The sequence below is a fragment of the Danio rerio genome, chromosome 15, assembly GCF_049306965.1.
Source record: "Danio rerio strain Tuebingen ecotype United States chromosome 15, GRCz12tu, whole genome shotgun sequence".
NCBI lineage: Eukaryota > Metazoa > Chordata > Actinopteri > Cypriniformes > Danionidae > Danio > Danio rerio.
In genome coordinates, this window is record NC_133190.1 from 1,151,410 (window position 1) to 1,170,734 (window position 19,325).

Genomic DNA, 19,325 nt, shown 5'->3' on the forward strand with positions numbered 1-19,325 from the left:
ATTTAATGTAGATTTAATTAGTTTTAAAGCCATGTTAAGGTCAATATTATTCGCCCCCTTCAGCAATATTAGTGTTGGATTGTCTCCAGAAATCACTGTTATACAATGACTTGCCTAATTACCCTAACTTTACCCTCATTACCCTAGTGAAGCCTTTACATGTCACTTTATGCTGAACACTAGTGTCTTGAAGAATATCTAGTCTAATATTATGTGCTGTCATCATGATGAAGAGAAAATAAATCAGGTAATAGAGATGAGTTATTAAACTATCATGATTAGAAATGTGCTGAAGAGATCTGCTCTCCGTTAAACAGAAATCAGGGAGGAGGGCGAATAATTTAGATTTCACCACAAAGATAATAATAATAAGCAAGCAAACACAAGCAGATGGATTTAAAATGAAGGTCAGCGGCTTTTTATACATTCATACGCCTAAACACGTCTCGTGCAAACCTTTGCTTCAGCATTTAACCTCATGATGGTCAGCTCATCCTTCTGTGCAGAGCAGTGCAGTATTGAGGCGCTACTGAAATGAGATCTGTGTATGTTGCGTGGCACTCTCAAAGGGGCGCATACACAGTCTGTGTGACCAACCTGGCGACTCATCATTTTAAATATCATGATGACGGATGTGGATTGTGGGTGAACCAAACCTGTTTACACTTTATGTTTAGGATGACACAAAAGTGAAAAGGGCTTTGGTTTAAACCGAACACAGCGGGTTCCTGTTAGAATCAGAACTAGTAAGAGTACGTTGTGCTTTCGTCATTTTTATTTTCACCTTCAAACTATTCTTGATTCAGACAACAAGGTTTATATTCTGGAAACTCGAGCACGCTTCATCAGCAATTCCCATTTGCACCTGCGTAAAGTGCTGTCAAGGAGGTCGTAGACACTTTGTTTCCAATAGATGTGGTTTCTTATATTTGCTGAAGTATTTCACGGGGTGGCATGGTGGTTAGTACTGTCGCCACACAGCAACAAGATTGCTGGTTCAAGTCCCGGTTGGGTCAGTTGGCATCACAGTGTGGAGTTTGCATGTTCTCCCCGTGTTGGTGTAACCCCGCCTACACCATCCAACTCGCTCTGAGCTGGTATCAAACCGGCAACCTTCCGCATGGGAGTCGGGCACTCTACCAAGGAGGCTAAAGACCATGGCCTCTAGTGTCTGTCGCTAGAGCACCTTTAGAGGTCAGAGGAGTGAGGTTTACCTGTACAGCATTCACTAGCTGGCCTCCGTTACACTCACCCCCCTAAACCTCATTCCCATCCGGGTCACGGCACCAATGTAACCCTGCCAGTCCTACACCATCCAACTCGCTCCGAGCTGGTATCGAACCGGCGACCTTCCGCATGGGAGTGAGTTGCTCTAACAAGGAGGCTAAAGACTCCGTTACATTGGCATGAGTTTCCTCTGGGTGCTCTGGTTTCAAACACATGCTGTAGATGAATCGATGACCTAAATTGGCTGTAGTGTATGGGTGTTTCCTACTGGAAGGGCATCCGCTGCATAAAACAAATGCTGGAATAATTAGTGGTTCGTTCCACTGTGTTGACCTCTGAAATAGAGACTAAGCTGAAGGGAAATTAAAGAATTGTGCAATGTAAATGTGTGGTCTGCACATGTTGAGGATATTGAGTTGTTTTGATTGCAACCAAAGCTGTTAATGGAAGTTGCAATGAATGAAACTGTCAGTTGGCCCAGTAATATAAAAATACGTCTTCAACATTTCTCAATTCCTCATAAAGTCCACAATAAATAAGCGCTAATGTAAGAACGTAGCAACAAACTAAACAGGATTTTAAATTTACAGATAAATGTGGAACTAAACCACACACTAGTAATTATGATGAGGCGGCAAACTCAAACATGGGTGAAAATAAACATGTAAAAGACAAAAGCAAAAGGGAAGTGGAACTTTCAATGAGCTTTAATTGTTCACAATAGAAAAACGGAAACTGTTTAGGAAACGGGGTCAGATTTCGGTATTAGCCTTCTGCTATAGTGTGGTAATTTTGGAAGAACTAATGTGCTTGTTGTGGTAAATGACCTTAAAATGGTTTGTAAGAATCAAACTCTGCCCAGAATTAGAGATCAATTTGAGTTTGAGTTTGAACCCTTTTGAATCCTGCATCCATTACAACGGAGATCACATTTTTTTGGAGCATTTAATCTACTTTTAAGTCTGCTGTCTGTGGTATTGGATGTTTGTCAGCCAATCAAATGGCAGTAAGGCTCTGTTTGTTGTAATCTGAAAAAATATATATATATATTCTCAAAGCTAAAGACAAGCATGGCAGCACTTGATCTAAATATTAAAGTAAGCAACATTTTTAATGCTTTTATTCACATTTATTGATATATTTGACAATATTTGATAGATTGCATAGAAAGAAGGACAGCTTTTACTAATTAAAGTTACAAATCCATTGTAGAATGGCAAACTTTAAATAACATAAGGATTTTTACAAATTATTTCTGTCGATTATATAATAATAAGCAGGCTATAAAACAAAAACCTCAAAAATTAAAAGTTATATTATTTATGTTTGTGACGTTCTGTTTTGACTTGATGTTCATTGAAATAAACAAAAACAATTAAATAATGTTGACATTTTTATTATTTATATTCAGTCTTGTTGATGGAAGCCTTTCTCTTAAACTTGGATTATAATTCAGGTCTGAAGGGATTAATTAAAAAAATGTTCTTGCACTTCTTTTTCCTCACCAGTAGGGATAATAATAATATAAACAAAAATTTATTTTAAAGATTTTTACACTTTTGTTTTGATCAGAAAATACTAATTCTAATAGTTTACTAATACGAATACTAATCTTTTTTATTTTTGTAATTTATTGCCTTTTGGACTTAAGGACTGCTTATATGGTTTAGTCTTTTTGTTGTTGTTGTTGTTATTTTGTTCTAATATCAATGTTTTTCAGTGTATCATACTGAAGTTTGACATTTCAATAACGTGACAACACTACTCTGCTGTCAAGTTGAGATTTGATAAAGGGAATAAATTATGAGTGGACATCGTAACAGCACAACTGTGAGACTGTACTGACTAATCATGAGACGGGAAATGAGCACACAGCTACAAACCCACAGAAATGGATCAGCAGTTATTCAAGGGTCTTACCACAGTCATGATATTAAGAGTGCACTCGCAGATACCAAGGTGCTCGAACTGACACTGGGGTGGTGCCTTTTCAAAAGGTACACATTTGTACTTAAAAGTCCATTATTGGTACCTCAAAAGTATTAGTACCTTAAATACTTACACTTTTGTACTTTTTGGGTACTAATATGTGACCTTGAGGTATTGTTATGGACAGTTTAGGTACAAATTTGTACCTTTTGAAAAGGTGCCACCGCAGTGACAGCTCATGTACCTTTATTTCTGAGAGAGTGGAAGAGGTAACTGATTATTAAGTATGTATATTTATATGTTTATGTATGTTTTATATTACCTTTGCATCAAATTACAATAAACAAATGAGCACTTCAAATTATAAGGTTCTGTCTGTGCTCTGAATGATTTTGAGATTTTCAGCTTTAAAGTTTTTGCATTCCATAGCAAACAGTGTGTGTGTAACATTTGTTTTTTTCAAATAAAAAATCTTAAAATGTAAACAACTTATTAAAAAACATCCCCATAATATAAATAAGTTGTCATTTAATACGAATGTGTCAATAATACCATTCCTCTGTATCATTATCGTTGTAGTTGTGCTGTGAACATCGCATCAACAGCTAATTGCAATACCTTACATTCAGCCGACGCTGATCAAGGACACATGCATCGCCTCAGACTCCCACACTAGACTCCTCTGCAACCCAGGCTCATTCTGAAAACGTAGTCCTGTGGATGTTTCTGATGGCCGTGAATTATGTAGCAGGAGGTGTGTATGGCTGCATTTCATTGGATTTTTTTTAAGCGAACACTACGGGGCGGTGTGACGCCTTTCCTTTTGGCGCTTACCAGCTGACCGCGTACCTCCATGTGGAGTGCTTTCCCGCTGCAACCAGATTGTCCTGTTAGCTCAACGTGTACATCGGCGGACTTGAGATGCAGAGAGGAGCTGAACATGATGACTGGGCTCGAGTCCGGGGAAGAGTGGTTCCAGAAATCAGGTAAGACATAAACAGAATCCAAAAAATGAAGTGAACGAGTTCATAACAGGGTGAGAATGTGGTAAAATCTGAAAACGTGGTAAAAATCAGACGAGGTGGGCGGGTCAATTGATAAAACTGGTTGGGTTTAGGGAAGAAAAGGGGTGGGTCAGTCGATTGGATTGGTTGGCCAGCCAGTCAGTCAGACAGACAGTTGGTCGACAGCGGCCTCTGGTGGGTTTACGTGAGAACAGCGGGCGAGAACGGCACCTGCGAGAGAAATTTGAGACATGAAAAAGTGCAGCGAACACAAAAACTACAAAAATACGTACCTCCCGGGACATATTTCACAGTTTCCAGAAACGTCCACGGGACTATGTTTTCAGAATGAGCCTGCGATGCTCCTCTGTGTGTACCTGTGGAATTACACATCAGCAGTTTTCCACTGCTGATTTTCTTTAACCGTGTGCTGCAAAATTCTCAGTTATGATTCCTCCATGAGCCTGATGTGTTTCTGCACCATTGCACGTCTGGGTTTTCAAGAAGATTCACTATTATCTTGTGTTTGTGTATCGCTGACAGTTGCTTCCTGTTTCCTCTCACTAGAAAAAGTACATTATGCAGCAACGATGTGGAAAACGTGTGTGTTTGAGTGTGTGCAGAACTCAATATGTGTTTGTCTGCATACTTAGCCAACGTTAAGGGACAGAATCGTCCCCAGCAGTGAGCTAAATCTGACTACAACCTCCTCTGGGGGAAAATTAAGGGATCTCCTCGACTGGAAAAACAAATACGACAAGCAGTGTTGCTGAAGAGCCAATGCATTTACTGACGAATCTGAAAAAGCGGAGTTTGTTGATGGGAATATTCATGGTGGAGAGCTTTGGCACATTAAATCTGTACACTGTAAAACCCAACAGTCAACTTTATCAAATGAAATTAGTGTAGATAACTGAAAAACTGACTGAAAGCTAATTCTACTCATTTAAAAAGAGTTTTGAGAGTTAATTAAATACCTCATTACTTTAACTTAAATGGAGTAAGTTCACAGCACTCATTCAGATTAGTTTTTTAACTTAAATGGTTTGTTGCAATCAGTTTCCTCAAGCAGTTTGAGTTGCCTTAACTTATTTACTAAGATTTTACAGTACTCAGTTGGTTTAAGTTCTCTTCATTTTTGGGGTTTTACTGTGCTCAAATTGCTTCTTTACTCAAATAGATTAAGTTCACAGCACTCATTAGGACTAGTGTTTGAGCTTAAATGGTTTGTTGCAACCGGTTTCCTCAAATGGTTTGAGTTATTGGGTTTTAAAGTGTGGTATTGTTAATTATCTTGATATAGAGATAACATAAGTTATCTCTAAGTACATAAGTACACTCTTATTTACTCTTATTTACAAACTCTTATTTCTTATTTACATAAGTACACTCTTATTTACAAGCCCTCACTCTCTCTCTCTTTCTCTCTCTCTTCCTCTCCAATGGAGAATCCTCCACTGTGCTGTGGCAACAAATAGTTTTGTATTAAAATTTAATGAAATAGTATCATCTGTGTCCATTTTGTAATATGTCTGATACTGTTTTTCATCTCTTTCATGATTGTTTCAGTTTAACTCCTTTATTTGAGTTATTAGAACAACTTTTTTTGCTAAATCAGGTTTTATGTTTACCAAAAACATGTTTATTATGGGAGTGAAGTATAAAAAATAATGGAAAGCACAATGTACACTTTGCAATTTTCTGGTAGAACAAGCAAAATTGGCCATTTTAAAATCTCATAAATGTCAAAATGATGGAGAAAACAACGATTTACTTGGAATGTTTAAATCTTTAGTAGAATACAGGGTTAGCGTGGAATATGCATATTATAAATTAACAAACAATATGTTTTTCTTTGATTTAAGGAGGTGTATAAAAATGCTCTTGTGCCGAGAGAGTTTGGGGAATTATATTTTAAGTGGTAATGTCTATGAAGTGGCATGTCAATGAGTTGTTAAATTATAATTTTTGATTAAAAAGTGTTTGAAAAGTTAAAAAAAGTCTCTCTCTCTCTTCCCCCCCCCCTCTCTCTCTCTCTCCCCCCCCTCTCTCTCTTTCTCTCTCTCTCTCTTTATGAGTGTGTGTGTGGTTACACAAGAACAGTGTGGATATAGCTGCCGGAAGGCATTAAGACATTATTAATTCCTCTTTAAGGGCGCTCGCTTGTCTCCTGGTAAGTGTTTGCTTATGCATATTAAATTATTTAATACATTTTTTATATGCTCATGCATGTGTTTGCTTTCTGTTTTTTTTCTTCTTCTGATGAATGGCGACATCAGGGTGGTTCTCACTTTAAGCTTTTCTTGGTTTGTTTTTTTCATGATATTTCTACATATCTTTGGATGCATCTAAGTCTTAGTCGTGTTCATACTTTCTTTTTGTCTGTAGAATTGATCAGAGCAGGAGATTCGGTACCACTTCAGTAACAGTACATGAATAATGATGTATTAATATGCAAAGTAAACATCCCTGAACTAATGATGAGTCAATGCATGCGCTAATCATTAACTTTAACCACAACATGAGTCACAAGAGTTCATGTGTGAACAACGGCTGCCTTAATAACTTGTGAGTAAATGTTTTAATAAATGTATTAATTAACATTTAAGTTTAAGCTAAATGTAACCAACGAGAGCTCATGAGCTGTTAATGCATAATTATGTCATGACTTTACTTGGAGGGGCACAACACCATTAACTCATCCTTACCTACTCATTAACCCCTGTAATTAAACTGTTCATGTTGATTTTGACTGAACACTTTTCTACTCTCATTAAACACACTAGACGGACGTGCATGAGGGGTTGATGAGTAGTTAAGATTGGGTTAATGAGGATGTGCCCCTCCAAGTGAGTTCATGATGGTTAAATTAAGCTTAAACTAATGTGGTGATTAATACAATACTTAACAAACAAGCAAAATGAAAAATAATCAAAGGATTAAAATATTACAAAAATTATTATTTTCTAGCCTACATCAATATAAACACCACCGCCTCCATGTCTTCTTCATCTCGAGGGGCTTTTTTTTGACAATGTGCTTTTGTATAAAGTTATTATTATTAGCAGTATTATTTATTATATCCATATTTATATTTGTTTTATTGAAAATAAGCTTAGATTTGCCCACCTGTCAGGTTTTAGACCATATATATGGGGCATAGCATGTGTGTTTGGATGTAACTCAGTTGTTCGAGCACACTTCGTTATTATTGTTCATTTATTTGTTTGCTGGAGATTAGAACTGAATTTAGAAATAGTCTTGAAACGAATATTTGCGCTTAACAAACAAAATTAATTATTTATAGGTTAATTGATGTCTGTGCGTTAAGGTTTCCCTATCCATGAGAGTGAAAGTGAAAGTAAAGAATGAGGAGGCTCGTTCTTTATCCTCGTGCTGCAGATGCTCTGTTTACCTGTTTTCTCGCTAGTGACGCGTTCGGTTTTTACACTTACAAAGTCGCCATGTAAATAGCAAATGCACCATGGAGCGACGCAACTGACTTTTAAAGTGAATGAGACTCTGATTGGTTTATTCTCAAACACACCTTTAACTCATTAAGGGAATAAGCTCAACCCTGTTAGACCTTGCGCCGTGGCGCAATGCAGATTTTTCCGTCCTTAAAATAGCAAATGTGGATTAGGACAAGCCCTTAATGCTTTTGCGCCCTGCACTTTGCACTTTGCGCATGGATCGTCAAAATAGAGCCCTACATGTTTTAATGTTTGTTGGATTTTATTGATATTTTTTGTATTGTTTTGCAGCATCTCCTTGTCTGTTGGGTTGTTTGCTTTCACCTTTGTAAAGCACTTTGGTCAACCGTGGTTGTTGTAAAGTGCTATATAAATAAAAGTTGATTGATTGATTGATTGATAAAGAAAACATTGTAAATAATTGGAAAATCCGACAACCGCAGCCATCAAACTCTTTGGATAGGGGTGTCAAAATTAATCGTTTCTTCGGTGCACCGCGATGCAAACACGAACAATTCGGTATCGGTTCAGTAATAATCATAACGACGTTTTTTATGTTTTTGTATGTTCTGCACTTTTGTGCTAATCAGGTAACGTTATTGATGATAACAGTCACTTACTGCATTCACCATACGGCAAAGCAGCTCCAACTCGCACTAAACACTCGGCTTATGCTAGTTTTGTTTAATAAAATCAGCAAACAATGCAAAAGAACATGACAACGAGATGCTGCGCTGCCAGAAACTTGTATTATTGTCGGCTAGTGAAAGAGTCATTCATAACGGAGATTCATTCACAAACGAATCGCTCCCTCCGTCAGTATGAGAAGTGAAAGCAGGAGAGGAGCTGTATTTCAGGACATGATTAGATCAAGTTTAACAGGGAGGGTGGATAGTACATTTCTGTACACACAAACACAAGCTTTTTGTCAGGAATGCACGTGCGATCACTGATCCATCAATGTAGAAAAGTGATGTAAGACTATAATTTTCATAATTAAAAAAATTATGAACAATTTTTTGGACCCCCACCCCAAACTTCTACAAATGTAAAAGGGTCGCAAGTGATGAATAACCATGCAGCTTGCTTGTTGTAAGTGAAAATGTTAGTCTAATATCACCTTCACCTCCACTGATGTTCTTCGTCCAGGCAGCAAAATGAACCTGAGTCAGGTGAACGCTTCTCTGAAGTGTGAGCGGGACACTCGGGTAACATCCATACTGTTCCCCTGCCTGTACGCGGCTCTCTTCCTGCTGGCGTTGGTGTTGAACAGTCTGGCCGCCTGGATCTTCTTCCAAATCCGCAGCAGCTCAACCTTCATCGTGTACCTGAAGAATGTGGTGGTGGCAGATCTGCTGATGACTCTCACCGTGCCTGTGAAAGCTCTGACAGACGCCGGTTTAGGCTCCTGGCACCTCCGGGCCTTCCACTGCCGCTACTCTGCCGTGCTCTTCTACACCACCATGTACATCAGCATCCTCCTGCTCGGGTTCATCAGCTTGGACCGCTACCTGAAGATCGTGCATCCGTTCGGGAAATGCGTCCTCCAGAGGGTCAGGGTGGGTCGGGTTCTGTGTGCAGTTACCTGGGCGGTCATGCTGTCTTTAGCGCTGCCCAATGTTATCCTGAGTAACCGGATGCCACAGATCTCCCCCGGCGGGAGGCTACGCTGCACCAGGATGAAGGGGAAGATGGGTCTGCTGTGGCACGAAGGCTTCAACTACTTCTGCCAGGTTGTTTTTTGGGGAACTTTGGCGCTCATGGTTGTTTGCTACACCTTCATCAGCAGGAAGGTGTTCGAGTCGTACCGTGCATCACAAAGCAGCAGTGACGTAACCAGCAAACAGACCACATCTAAGGTAAAGTGCACTTAGTCCAAATTTATAGTCTCTGAGATTGCAAACATTCACACTAGGGATCTGCAACCTTATTCCTAGTACATGCCAGTGCTTTATTGATAAATGTTGTGCAAACCCTGAAATTACATACTGTATATAAGACTGAGAGTACTAGACACTATTAGAACTATAAAGAACTGAACACTGCAGGACGGTGGCTCAGTGGTTAGCACTGTGGCTTCACAGCAAGAAGGTCGTTGGTTCGAGTCCCGGTTGGGCCAGTTGGTATTTCTGTGTAGAGTTGCCACACATGCGCTATAGGGGAATTGATGAACTAAATTGACTGTAGTGTGTGTGTGTGAATAAGTGTGTATGGATGTTTCCCAGCTGGAAGGACATCTGCTGTGTAAAACAAATGCTTGGCGGTTCATTCCACTGATGAATAAAGGGACTAAGCCAAAGGAAAACTCCTGGGGCCGTACTAGAGATGGAGAGTTAGGTCATATATTTTGGTTGGTAGATAATGTCAAACATGTACATGAAATTAAAGATATTTTATAAATGCATGGAGCAACAACATATATCAGACTTCTTGTTTAAGGCTTAGGCCATATAGGTCTCAAACTCGATTCTTGGTTTTCAATGGCAATGAAACGTGAATTTGTTTTATATCACTCTTGTTTAAACTTTATGTTAAAAAGCAAAGTGCCTGCTAAACAGTATGCAATTTTATGCAGTCTCTAGTGATCCGTATTATTTCCAATAACTTTAACAATAACTAATTGTTGTTTCCCTGTTCTTGCACGTGCAGGAGTAATTAAACTAGCTATGAACTGAGACTTCAAACTTCCCTTTATTTCTGACAGAGGTCAAAGCACTGTAAAAGCATCCTGTAGTTTCAAAACTCAGCTATTTCTACATTACTGAGCCTTCAGTTCTGCTCACTGATTTGTGCATACGGTAGACGAAGAGACAATATCACCCCTGCTGAAAATAAACACTAAAACCAGCCTAAGCTGGTTGGCTGGTCTTAGCTGGTTTTAGCTGGAAGTAGCTGGTTTTAGCTGGTCTCCCACCCTGGCCAGGCTGGTCAAGCTGGTCTCTCAGTCTGACTAGGCTGGTTTTAACTAGCCTCTCAGCTTGGTCAAGCTGGTTTTCTTTGGTCTCCCAGCTTGGGCAGACTAGTCAGGCTGGTTTTAGCTGGTTTCCCATCCTGGCCCAAAACCAGCTAAGACCAGCCAGCCTAACCAGCCTTATCAGCTAAAACCAGTTAAGATCAGCCAGCCTGACCAGCTAAGACCAGCTAAAACCAATTAAGACCAGCCAGCTTGACCAGCTAAGACCAGCCTGACAGGCTAAAACCAGCCTGACCAACTAAGACCAGCTAAAAAGCGGCCAAAACCCCTCTTAAACCAGCCTGGCCCACTAAAATCAGCTAAGACTAACATAACCAACTAAGACCAGATAAAAAGTGGCCAAAACCCCTCTAAAACCAGCTATAACCAGCTAAGGCCAACCTGACCAACTAAGACCAGCTAAATTGCAGTCAAAACCCCACTAAAACCAGCCTAACCAGCTAAAACCAGCTAAGACCAACCTGACCAACTAAGACCAGCTAAAGATTGAACAAAACCCCTCTAAAACCAGCTAAGACCAGCTAAGGCAAACCTGACCAACTAAGACCAGCTAAAAAGTATCCAACACCCCTCTAAAACCAGCCTGACCTGCTAAAACCAGCTAAGACCAACCTGACCAACTAAGACCAGCTTAAAAGTAGCCAACACCACTCTAAAACCTAACTGACCAGCTAAAACCAGGAAAGACCATTCTGACCAACTAAGACCAGCTAAAAAGTGGCCAAAACCCCTATAAAACCAGCCTGACCAGCTAAAACCAGCTGAGACCAACCTGACCAGCTAAAACTAGCTTAGACCAACCTGACCAACTAAGACCAGCTAAAAAGTGTCCAAAACCCTCTAAAACCAGCCTGACCAGCTAAGACCAGCTGAGACCAACCTGACCAACTAAGACCAGCTAAAAAGTGGCCAAAACCCCTCTAAAATCAGCCTGGGAAACCAGCTAAAACCAGCTTGGGTGACCAGCTAAAACCAGCCTGACCAGCTTAGGCTGGTTTAAGCTGGCTTTTTCAGTAGGGACCATATCAGATCTGGTTCTGTTTTTTAAGGAGCATGCGTGCTTGCACCCAAATGAGGGAATACTACAGTAATTTGAAGTAAATACTACATCATTTTTGAACAATACTATAGTAAAGTGTATTATGCATATATATTACAGTATTTTGATACCTAATAAAAGCAACACTGTCGTATTAAACACAGTAGACTGATACACTGTAATAAACACTGTAGTATACTCTAACTTTTACTATAGTAAACTGTGGTGCACTGTAGTTTAATGCACCCTATAGCTGACGACAGTTTTATGTCATTTGTTTATATTATGATAGTTGTGTTAGCATATCAGCTGAAGAATTACCAGTGAGATTCAAGCACATTCATAAGCACACTAGTAATTACTAGGGGTTGTGTAGAGTTCTGTATAGTTAGCAATATGTTATTACTAGTTAGGTATCTAAGCAGCACTGTAAAATAAACTTTCCAATATGCCAACCATGCAAGAGATGCTAACCCATGCTAACTCTCCTCTGCTCCTCAGGTGTTTGTGGTGGTGGGGGTTTTCTTTGTTTGCTTCGCCCCCTTCCACCTGGCCCGAGTCCCGTACACCCTCAGCCAGACGCGGAGCACTTCATCCCAGTGCTGGGCCCAAAACCAGCTGTATTTCGCCAAAGAGATCACGCTCTGGATATCATCCTCTAATGTGTGTCTGGACCCGCTCATTTATGTTTTCCTGTGTCGCGGTTTCCGCAAGAAGCTGACTGCCACACTAAGCCGCGCTCCGCTCCCTCACGGCTCTCTGACCGAGACCTCCACCAAAATAGAGATGCCAAACAGAGGACACTGAAGCACAGATGCAGATCTACATGGTCATGACATCCTGATCTGCCTTCTGGAGGCCCGGACTTAATCCTCTGCACTTCACTATGAGGACCAGCTCTTTGTGGAAATATGAAGTCTTTATTTTTGTCAAGTAAATATGTTTAAAGTCCACCCTAAAGGACTGATAGCTCTGACCTAAATGACTTATAGCCCCGCCCTAGAGGACTGATAGCCACACCCTAAACAATGGATAGGTCCACCCTAAAGTACTGATAGCCCCACCCTAAATGACTGATAGCCCCACCCTAAATGACTGATAGCCCCGCCCTAAATGACTGATTGTCCCACCCTAAATGACTTATAGGCCCACCATAAAGGACTGATAGCTTTGCCCTAAATTACTGATAGCCCTGCCCTAATGGTCTGATAATCCCGCCCTGATAGGTTCGCCCTTAAGTATTTACAACACCACCCTAAAAGACTGATAGACCCTCCCTAAATTGCTGACAGCCTTGCCTTAAAGTACTGATAGCTCCAACCCAAATTACTGATAGCCCTGGCCTAATGATCTGATAGCCCCACCCTAAAGTACTGATAGCCCCGCCCTAAATGACTGATAGATCCACCCTAAAGTACTGATAGCCCCACCCTAAATGACTGATAGTCCCGCCCTAAATGACTGATAGTCCCGCCCTAAATGACTGATAGCCCCACCCTAAATGACTGATAGTCCCGCCCTAAATGACTGATAGTCCCGCCCTAAATGACTGATTGTCCCGCCCTAAATTACTTATAGGCCCACCATAAAGGACTGATAGCTTTGCCCTAAATTACTGATAGCCCTGCCCTAATGGTCTGGCAATCCCGCCCTGATAGGTCCGCCCTTAAGTATTTATAACACCACCCTAAAAGACTGATAGACCCTCCCTAAATTACTGACAGCCTTGCCTTAAAGTACTGATAGCTCCAACCTAAATTACTGATAGCCCTGGCCTAATGATCTGATAGCCCCACCCTAAAGTACTGATAGCCCCGCCCTAAAGGACTGATAGATCCACCCTAAAGTACTGATAGCTCTGCTTTAAAGGACTGATGGCTCCGCCCTAAATTATTGACAGACATGCCCCATTGGACTAATAATCCCCTCCTGATAGCTCCGCCCTAAAATAATTATAACTCCGCCCTAAACAACTGACAGACCCAACCCAAATTACTGATAGCCCTGCCCTAATTAACTGATAGCTCCGCCCTAAATTACTGATAGCTCCACCCTAAAGGTGTTCCATGTGACCAGAAGTGAAGAAGTCTTTTCGAGGGGGAGGGAAGATTATGGTGATCCATAATAAAGATTATGAGCGCAAATTAATTTTTACATTATAATGTATGCAAAATATTTCAATACACAAATTACACACACACACACACACACACAGGAAAACAACTGTTACTGGAAAGCATTCGCTACTAGTTTTCATGAGTTTAATGTTAACCAGCTGATGGTTTGTAATGGTGTTTGTTGTGGAGACATTAGAACATCTGACATGGTTTGTGTTTGTTCATTTGTTGCACACATTAAGCTTATTTTCATACTGCAGTTGTTTTTCAGAGTACTAGACATCACTGATAGACCAACACTGACAGGGTCATCTTCCTGCCTCACTATCAGAGACCACAGCAGTGTTTATTTCCCCTCCAGTGTAATCTTTGCCATTCTGTGTCTCCTCTTCTGTGAAAAGAGCTTTTATTTTGTGCACTGTAATGAAATATAATGAATAAAATGCGTGCAGTTTAATAAGCCTGCCTTGGTAATGTTGATCACAAAAATCAGTATGTTTTATATTCCTTTTATTAGGTTATTTCAAGTTTTGACAATGAAGACAGTAATGTTACAGTCGGTTATCTAAGCTATAGTGTTTTAGTTTTTCTGTAATTTAAGTTTAAAGTCTAAACAAAGTCCTAAATTGCACAATTAAGTTATCTAAGCACATGGTCAAAAGCACATAGTACGGGTGCGCTATATGAATTACAGCGAAAAATACTGTAGTATTTAATGTACACTGCAAAAAAAGCTTTTGTGTGTTGTTTCTAGCCCAAACATGTAAAGATTCCTAAATCAAGAAGCATTTTCTTGACTAGCAAAAAATACTGTGTTGTTTCAAGAAATAATATACCACAATGAAGTGAGTTATTGCTTAAAACAAGCAAAATAAAATTTCTGGTTGTGTCAACATCACCTCTTCAGGTGTGCTTTACTTTCTATCATTATCGCTTTCTATAGAGGAATTACCGACCTACGTCACACATGACGTCACACGGGTGTAAAAAGAGACCGGTTTCAATAGCAAACATGTCAAGTTGTGCGGTAGGATGCCAAAGTCCAAAAATAGAAAAACGTAACTTTTACCGTACACCACACTGCTTTAATGCCAACTGCAGACGTCTTTGGCTAAAAGTGAGCTGAATGGAGTGACGACCTAATTAAAAATGCTGGACTCAGCAGTTCTCATGTTATATCAGGTAAGCAGGTTCGCCCCCAAGGGGCCACTCCTGTGTAAACTCTGGCCACCCCTGTGGCTACCCCAATATGATTTTGCTATTGATATTATTAATTTAAACGTACTTGCATAAATTCTCAATATTTTAATAAATAAATAAATAAATAAATAGCAGCCACTAAATGTTTTGTTGATTGACTGGTGCCACTGATGTAAATGATTCACTGCCCCTCCCCGATCGTCGTTGACAGCGCACGCACACCTTCAATAGACAGCAATGGCAATTTAATAATTACCTTAAGGTACATTAATAGAAGAAGCTGTATTAATAATATCGTGGCTCAAAAAGAAATATGGATAAGTGATATTATTAGAGCCTGTATAGTGTGTGTAGTAATGCATTTTGTTCATTTTTTTTGTTTTATTAATTAATTCATCATTAATTTTAGACTTGGCACATATCGTATGCTATACAATAAAAGTATGTGAAAAATAACTAAAAAAAAGTTATTTATATATATGAAAAGTGTTTTTAAACTAAATATTGATTTTTTTATTCAATTTAAATTTATTATTTTTTTTGAATAAACTAAAATTTTAAGAGTAATTCATTAAACGGAATAAAACCACATTATTTCATTTTCCATAAACAAAAATATAACATTACACTGAATTCATGTTTTTGTGTGTGTGTGTGGGTGTATGTGTGTGTGTGTGTGTGTGTGTGTGTGTGTGTGTGTGTGTGTGTGTGTGTGTGTGTGTGTGCCACCCCAAGATTTGGTGTGGCTGCTTCTGGCCACCCCTAAGAAAATTTTCTGGGGGCGCCACTGCAGGTAAGTTCACGCTATGCTGAATCAGACACATTACTCATGTTTGATTGCAGCAATGATTTCAGCAGAAACAGTTAACATTGTGAATTAAACTGCGAACACTGAATGCTCAGAATGAAATGTAAACGTGTGTGTTCACATACCCTGCCGTACAGCTGCAGTTGGCTTTCAGAATGCAGTAGTTCTGCTTGTTGGTGATCACCAAGGCCTTGTACGGCTCCGTCTTCTTTCCTTGTCTTTGGCTAGGCAGATTCTCGGTTTTTAGCTCTACATAGTGTTGAATCTGGTCAACCAGTAATTCGTCTATATTTTACTGTTATAATGTCAGTCCCTAGAGGGCGCTGTTCACCTGAATACAGCAAACACACACTATGAAGTTCATGCAGATTAATAGTACATATACAGATCCTACTATAAATCAAAAGACTGAAAATAGAAAGATGGTGCGGCGCGCAGCACTGGTGTAGAGTTACAGCACACAACAAACACGAACACACTAATGTTCAACTGAGTCATGATCACAGGACAAAATCATCAGTAAATCCCTCAGACTGCATTACACGAAGAGGATACCTTTAAAATGTTAACACACACATGGGGTTTTCCTGTTTTATGGGGTTTTCCACAGATTTGACCATGTTTATAGCGTGCAGATGAATGCTGCATTATTCTTTCCTCTTCCCCCAACCACATGTCAACACTGGGATGGCAGAAATGGGGCTTTATTGTACCTGTGAACCATCACAGAAAACAATCTGAATTTGTACATTTGAAGTACTTCATTTGGTTTGTATTTATAAGTTGTTTTCTTCATAACCCCAATATAATCACTGATATTACTCTACTTGTGGGTACATTCGGCCTTTACAACGTCAATTAAAGTGACTACACTGCAGAAATGCTTTTTTTGCTTAGGTTCTTTGTCTTGTTTCTAGTCTAAATATCTAAATTTTCTTATATCAAGAAGCATTTTCTAGACAAGCAAATAATATTGTCTTGTTTTAAGAAATAATATTCCAATATTAAGTGAGTTTTTCCTTAAAACAAGCTAAATAATCTACCAATGGGGTAAGCAAATTAATCTTGTTTTTTTCTTTTGACGTAAGATTATTTTGCTTACGCCATTGGTAGATTATTTTTTTGTTTTCAGGAAAAACTCACTTAATATTGCCATATTATTTCTCAAAACAAGACAATATGTTTTGCTTGTCTAGAAAATTCGTCCTGATTTAGGAATTTTTAATTACTTGGACTAGAAACAAGACAAAAAATCTAAGTAAGAAAAGCATTTATTGCAGAGTAGTTATTATTGAGTTTCCTTCTCCTGTTTGAACACAAAAGAAGATATTTTGAAGAATGCTGAAAATGTGTAACCAGTGACATCCATCATATTTATATGTCCTACTACTGAAGTCAACGGTTGTATGTTTTCAGCATTCTTCAAAGTATCTTCTTTTGTGTTCAAACGTGTTTGGAACAAGTCAAGGGCGAGTAAATAGTGAGTTCATTAACTATAACTTTTAAAAGAACACACACACACACACACACACACACACACACACACACACACACACAAAGACACATACTGTAGATGCTGCGTGTGTACATAAGTGTAGATGTCGGCTGAAAGTATGTGTGTGTGTGTGTGTGTGTGTGTGTGTGTGTGTGTGTGTGTGTGTGTGTGTGTGCTCTGAGGGAATGATGAGCTCTTCAGTAAACGTCTGTCTGACATCAGGCTGACAGATGCAGTGTATCAGGTCTCTCTGTGGCTGGTGGGATGTTCTTACACACACACACACACACACACAGATGCTGCTTCTATGTGCTGGATCCTCCACTTACAGCTCTTACACTCTTTCTGAAAATACATCATGACATAAAGTTACAGCTAAACTCATTTTCCTGACAGCTTTCTGTACGGTTGTTTTACAGTTTACAGTATTTATTGACGTGCAATATTAGGGTTGTAAAGGGGGTTTTAAACATCAAAACAACACACATGTGATTTAATTCTTATATAGTTTTATTCATTTTATACATATATTTTTACATGTCACCCTTGACCACAAAACCAGTCATGAATGACGTTTTTTTAAATTTATACATCATGTAAAAGCTGAATAAATCATCTTATTATTAATTTTAATAATTATTATTTTAAATAATATTAAAAAAAATTAATTAAATTTAGAATAAATAAGATTTAGATCATTAAATTTGTCCGAATTAAGTTGCTATCCAAATGTGTATTTGTGTATTTACAGCAGGAAATTTGTAAAAATCAATAACTTTCCTATTGACAAAATTATCCATACATGGTTTTGTTGTCCAAGGAAACAAATGTTTAACTTCTTAGGGCCTAAGGTGTTTTCATATTTGCATTTTTTATTTCTCTTTGCTATTTGGGCTTATTAAAACCTAATTAGAATAAAAACCTAAGTATCATCTTTTGATATGATGAACTTTTAGAAAAAAAGGATGTCCATATATGTGGACTCGTGGTCCGAATTTACATAAAACACTTTTTCCTGAATGTTTTTTAATGCATATTTACACTGACTATCAGAGTGTAAAAACAACATTTTTTCCCCCAATTTTGGACAGTTAAAATTAGTGTTTGGGGCATTTCATATGGTGCAAAATAGCTGCAGGATGACACTGTATGTCTGTAACAAAATATAAAACATTCAAAGTATTTTAAATAGACACTTAAGAGCTAAAATGTGATGTCCACATATGTGGACACTAAGCCCTAGGAGGTTAAAATATTAACGCAGACACATCTGCATATCCTATGTTTTTAAATTTTCCAAGTGATGGGTTGCAGCTGCAAGGGCATCCGCTGCGTAAAACATACGCTGGATAAGTTGGCGGTTCATTCCACTGTGGCGACTCCAGATTAATAAAGGAACTAAGCCGAAAAGAAAATGAATAAACAAAAAAATGTTTTTGCGGGCCAAACATGGCCCTGGTTTGGCAGAAGTGGCACCGTCTTTAAGGTGGAACACAATACTTGGGCCAGATGTAAAATGTAGTATTTGGCCCAGATGTTATTTATTGATATGTGGGCCATGTAAGTTTGGCCTTTAAAATACTTTTTTATTTTTTTCAAATAAAGAAAATAAAATTCTACCAATCAGGTCGCTTCGAGAAAAAGCACACCAATAGCACGCCTAAAGAGCAGTGATATATGGGTTTAAGAGTTTCATTGCAGTTGTGACACACCAACATACAATATCCGGTCCAGTTCAGGTTTAGTTATGAGTAATTAGCTTGGCTAAGACTTGACTAAGATATGCTCCATGTTTGGCCCTTGTCTGCTAGTCAGACTTGGTCCAGTCATGTACCGTAATTCACTGCGGCATGTGGACCAAGCTAAAGCTGACTGTGTGGGCCAGAGATATTTTGCTATGTGGGAAGTAATGCAAATATAATATGATATAATAAAAAATATGTCGTCAAATTATTCAAAAAAAATTATAAATATTCAAATTATGTTCTATTTAGAAAAGAAGAAATGCAAAATATAAATCAGGAAGTAGAGAGAGACTGAAATACAAGTACATACAATT

General features: G+C 38.8%; 1 protein-coding gene across 1 annotated transcript; it reads left to right on the forward strand.

The window, feature by feature from the left end:
- The first annotated feature begins 6,261 nt into the window (after nt 1-6,261).
- On the forward strand, nt 6,262-14,657 carry p2ry13 (purinergic receptor P2Y13). Its single transcript, XM_002664517.6, has 3 exons — nt 6,262-6,333; nt 8,783-9,492; nt 12,148-14,657. Exons 2-3 carry the CDS (start codon nt 8,791-8,793, stop codon nt 12,451-12,453), a joined length of 1,008 nt encoding a protein of 335 aa, XP_002664563.2. The 5' UTR covers nt 6,262-6,333; nt 8,783-8,790; the 3' UTR covers nt 12,454-14,657.
- The last annotated feature ends 4,668 nt before the right edge of the window (nt 14,658-19,325 follow it).